At 49.6% G+C, this 5,000-nt stretch overlaps 1 protein-coding gene across 1 annotated transcript in view; it reads left to right on the top strand.

The window, feature by feature from the left end:
* Positions 1-5,000, top strand: part of LOC135824906 (diacylglycerol kinase zeta-like) — a 17,702-nt gene that overhangs the window by 6,964 nt on the left and 5,738 nt on the right. Inside the window, exons 4-6 of the mRNA XM_065337651.1 lie at positions 547-660; positions 1,434-2,087; positions 3,989-4,055. Coding sequence (XP_065193723.1) covers positions 547-660; positions 1,434-2,087; positions 3,989-4,055 — 835 coding nt within the window. The remainder of the gene's footprint in view (positions 1-546; positions 661-1,433; positions 2,088-3,988; positions 4,056-5,000) is intronic.

The raw sequence follows: 5,000 nt of genomic DNA, 5'->3' as shown, positions 1-5,000 counted from the left end.
TACTAACTTTCGGGGAGTACTTTTTTATCGGGGGTAAATGACACGCAGTGGGAAGCCTGCGCAACTCTAATGTCCGTGCATATGATGTATGTACTGTATGGTGTCTGTACATGTAGGACGGGTACGAACTTACTATCTTTCGGGGGGGGGGGGACTATCTTTCGGGGTGATAATCTCGGCAGTGGAAAGTGTATTTTTTATAGGTGGGTACTAAGTCATTGGGGAGAACTGCTGGTGATTTAGGGCCGTACTCTGGGCGGAACTGCCTTTGTTGTGATTGAGGCCAATCCCTGTTCCTATTTTACCTGGCGTTGTACACTCTGGTTGTCATCTCGGCATTCTTTGTGAGATGAAGGTGTTGTACCTGTGGTGTTGTTGCTGCTAAACTGAGGAGGGCCTTTTGACAATGGGCGGTCAAATATCTAAGATGTATGTGTGTGCGTGTCCGTGTGTGTGTGTGTGTGTGTGTGTATTTTGGCGTGTGTGTATGCGTGTGACTTTGTGTATGCTTCTTCCTGTCTTTCTCAAAACAAACCAACCTTGCAGATCATTGGATTCACCACGCCGATGTTGGCCACGTTACAGATGGGCAGTCACGGCATCAGGCTGGCGCAATGCTCTCAAGCAGTCATCTCCACCAAGCGTGTCATTCCGGCTCAGGTACAGTACAGTAGCAGCATCAGCAGCAGTAGCACTTCTGCCTACCAATCATTCATTCATTCATTCAGACTTCATTTGAAGGAGTCTCCGGAACCATCAGCCTGTGTAGTTTTCACAGGAAGCGTGAGTTACGAAGTCTGAAGAAAATGTTGAACGGTCTCTGCTGGGATGACGACTACACCATAGCTCAGTGGTTAGAGCATCGCTAGCTACAAGCGAGGGTCCCTGGTTCGAGTCCTGGTGGTGACAGTCAATTTTTTCTTCAGACTTTTCCGTTCGCTCAACTAGTGAATAGACGATTCTCCAAAAGTAAATGGATACTTTATCGGGCAAGTTCCCTGGAAGGGTGGATAGGATGACTGGGAAGTGAAGCACATGTTGCCTTCCGTTTTACCCGTGCGGCATGAGCTGCAAGAATTCCTTGTCGGTGATTATGGAATGTTTGAGTGCATCCGTAGTAAGCCTGGATCTGCATGGATGGATCAGATCCGGTTTGCGCACTTTCGTATTCGCACAAAAGTGTTGTTAGGATGGGAGGTACATGTTAGTGGGAGTAACGTCGTGCTTTTTCGTACCGTCCAGTCTGCAATGGTACAGTAGATGTGTGAACTTTCGTATATTGATGTGCGTGAGATTTGAGAATCTGTAAATTAGCATCGAGCGTGCTCCTATTTTGCCCGTACATTCTCTCACGTGTGTGCGTACATGGGTGTGTGTGTGTGTGTGTGTGTGTGTGTGTGTTTACGCTGTGTTGTCTGTCGTTCACCTCACAGGTCGACGGCGAGCCGTGCAGACTGGCGCCGAGCACCATTGTCATTTCGATGCGCAACCGCGCGTGCATGCTGCAGCGCGTCAAGCGCAAGGACCGCCTCGTCACCAGCATGACCTCGTACCCGGCCAACCTGGTCGAGAACCGCTTCCAGCAGACGGACGAGGCACTGCTGGAGGGAGAGTTCGAAGTCATCAATCCGACTAGTATCACTAGCCAGCACGGTACTGGTGGCTCGCCCGCATCGCCACAATCCTCGGCAAAGCCATCAGCGCAGGTCACTCACAGCGCAATCTCGCCTTTGGGCTCTCCGCTCGCCGTCGCCAGCATGAATCACCGCTCCCTGTCGGCGATGTCGCCGGGCAAGTCCCGCTCCGCCAACAGCTCGCCGCTGCACTCACCGGGGGTGACGCGGACGCGCCTGAAGCGCCTGTCGCTCTCCAACCAGTCGCTGCCCGACCAGACGGGAGATCTGCTGAACGGCGCCGTGCAGTGCTTCAACGTGACACCGCCGCCGGGGGTGGTCAAGACGAAGGGTGCGCCCACCGTCGTCATGGCCACGGACAGTGCACCGGCCGGCATCACGCATCGCCACCCCGTGTCCATACTGGTGCGCAACGGCCTGGAGAATCCGTCGTCAGGGCATCCAATAAGACGGGTGAGCATTACATTTTGTCCTGGCTGTATCTACCCTAGTCATATAGGCAACCTTGTGAATACCGGTACTGTAAAACATGTTATTTTCGGCGTAACTTTAATTTCGGTGATTTCGGTAGAGAATTCAGGCGCCTAAATTTGGATTACACCTAAAAGGCACTAGAGTATGCACTGTATGTGAAGGGAACGCTGGTCACCTAATTCTACATTACACCTGAAACCTGGCAGGTCTCTGGCACCGAAATTTTAATCTACCTAAAATTACATGTTTTACAGTAGTGATCGTTCCGATCGTTGGCGTTTGGATAATCAGCACTCTACTGTACTTTCACCCTCGTGAGTACTGTCATTTCACAAATTTTCCGTGTGCTTTTGTTTTCGGTACTTTCGGTGCGTCTGTTTCATACCTAAAATTTCAATACACCGAACAAACACTAACACACATAGTCCAATGGAGAACTGCTCACCTAACCTAGCCTGTTGCTCTCATACCGAAAATATTGAGCTCCGAAAATTTCTGAAATTAGAGTAAACGACAACTCACGAATATCGGCACTTTTCTCATGCCTGTTTGGGGGGGGGGGGGGGTCGTTATTCGCAAGGTTGGCTGTGTAAGAGGTGTACATGGTCGTGTGCACAGTTCGTTCATGGAACACTCAGATTTCGAGGTGTACATGGTCGTGTGCACAGTTCGTTCATGGAACACTCAGATTTCAAAACTGGCACCCTAACTTTTTTTGCTGTCGCTCGTATACTGGTAGATGTAGTCAAAAGAACTGTCCATCTCACAGTGAGTGCAGCTCTTCAGCGCCACATCTGACGAGGCCGAAAAAGTCCAAAGATGTGGAGTTAGAAACTGAGGTATATGCATGTATATGGAGCGTTTTGGATTTTACGCTTGTTTCATTGCTGACTTCCACTTGAGTGTCGTAGGCACGCTGCTTTCTACCTAGTCCGGCTACAGCCCCAAGTGCTAAATTAGTCATTGCGTTTCAGTAAAACTCTCCTTATTCGGGCACGTCCGTCTGCCGGACACCTTTCTGATCAATCTAAAGTGACAATAATAAGCTTTTCGAAAAACATGGCCTCGAAAATTGTTTATTGGCATGACGAATGTTTACTTGATGCAGTAGGTGTGTATGTTCTGAGCTACGTGCAATGCTCCGTCCCAATCTGCCCGGGTAAGAGGAGATTCACTGTAGATGCACCATGCATGGAGCATATCGATAATCCGAGTGACGTCACAGGTCATGAATGTGCAATCTTATGACACGTTTCGTCCGTTTATGGGCAACTACTTGCCTCAGCTTTCCATTCCATATGTGGGAAGTCTAGATCTGTGAGCGGGATATCCTCTATTGGCTGATTGCACAATTATAAGGTCGTGCTCCCTTCGTTACCATCCGTATGTAGCAGCAGTATATGCCAGGGTTGGATGTGAGATCTTCCATATCAGGACTGAACACCCTTCATTGATTAATAATATGCACGTATGGAACACACAATCAGTCTATGCTCATACAGTGCGGCTACATGACAACTCAACCATGTGAGTTTTAAAGCATGATTCACACTACAGTGGTCCCTTTATAATCCACCACCATTCGTGATAGGGAAATTCCCTTCATAATCCGGCACCATTCGTGATGGGGAAATTCCCTTTATAATCCGGCACCATTCGTGATAGGGAAATTCCCTTTATAATCCGGCACCATTCGTGATAGGGAAATTCCCTTTATAATCCGGCACCATTCGTGATAGGGAAATTCCCTTTATAATCCGGCACCATTCGTGATAGGGAAATTCTTCTGCATAGAGAGAGAAGAGCTTGCGTGCGCACATGCGTGCCTTCCCACAGTACTTCTAAGACTTCCTATTCGTCTGTCTCTCGTTTTCCTCTAGCGGTCACCTTGTTCAAGTATAGCAGACAGTGTTGATGACATAGTGGAGGAGTCCTATGGTATGCCAGGTTAGTCATGATGCTCTGTAATGCCTGCTGATGCTGCTGGTCTCCCACCCAGTGCTGCGACTACTACTAGAACACTATAATGCCTGTCCAATGCTGGTCTCCCACCCAGTGCTGCGACTACTAGAACACTGTAATGCCTGTCCAATGCTGGTCTCCCACCCAGTGCTGCGACTACTAGAACACTATAATGCCTGTCCAATGCTGGTCTCCCACCCAGTGCTGCGACTACTAGAACACTGTAATGCCTGTCCAATGCTGGTCTCCCACCCAGTGCTGCGACTACTAGAACACTGTAATGCCTGTCCAATGCTGGTCTCCCACCCAGTGCTGCGACTACTACTAGAACACTGTAATGCCTGTCCAATGCTGGTCTCCCACCCAGTGCTGCGACTACTAGAACACTGTAATGCCTGTCCAATGCTGGTCTCCCACCCAGTGCTGCGACTACTAGAACACTGTAATGCCTGTCCAATGCTGGTCTCCCACCCAGTGCTGCGACTACTAGAACACTGTAGTGCCTGTCCAATGCTGGTCTCCCACCCAGTGCTGCGACTACTAGAACACTGTAATGCCTGTCCAATGCTGGTCTCCCACCCAGTGCTGCGACTACTAGAACACTGTAATGCCTGTCCAATGCTGGTCTCCCACCCAGTGCTGCGACTACTAGAACACTGTAATGCCTGTCCAATGCTGGTCTCCCACCCAGTGCTTCGACTACTAGAACACTGTAATGCCTGTCCAATGCTGGTCTCCCACCCAGTGCTGCGACTACTAGAACACTGTAATGCCTGCTGTTGCTGGACTTGTCCAGTGCTGCAACTACTACTAGAACACTGTAATGCTGGAAAGTTATTGGAAACCCAGAAACCTTTGTGATCTGGAATCCGTTGCGGTTTTCGCGATGGGTGCGACATCGCGAAAGTAAGCCGGCGCGAAACGTAGAAC

The sequence above is a fragment of the Sycon ciliatum genome, chromosome 9 (genome assembly GCF_964019385.1).
Source record: "Sycon ciliatum chromosome 9, ocSycCili1.1, whole genome shotgun sequence".
Classification (NCBI taxonomy): Eukaryota; Metazoa; Porifera; class Calcarea; order Leucosolenida; family Sycettidae; genus Sycon; species Sycon ciliatum.
Note: the sequence above shows the minus strand (reverse complement) of the source record. Positions and strands in the feature narration are given on the sequence as shown.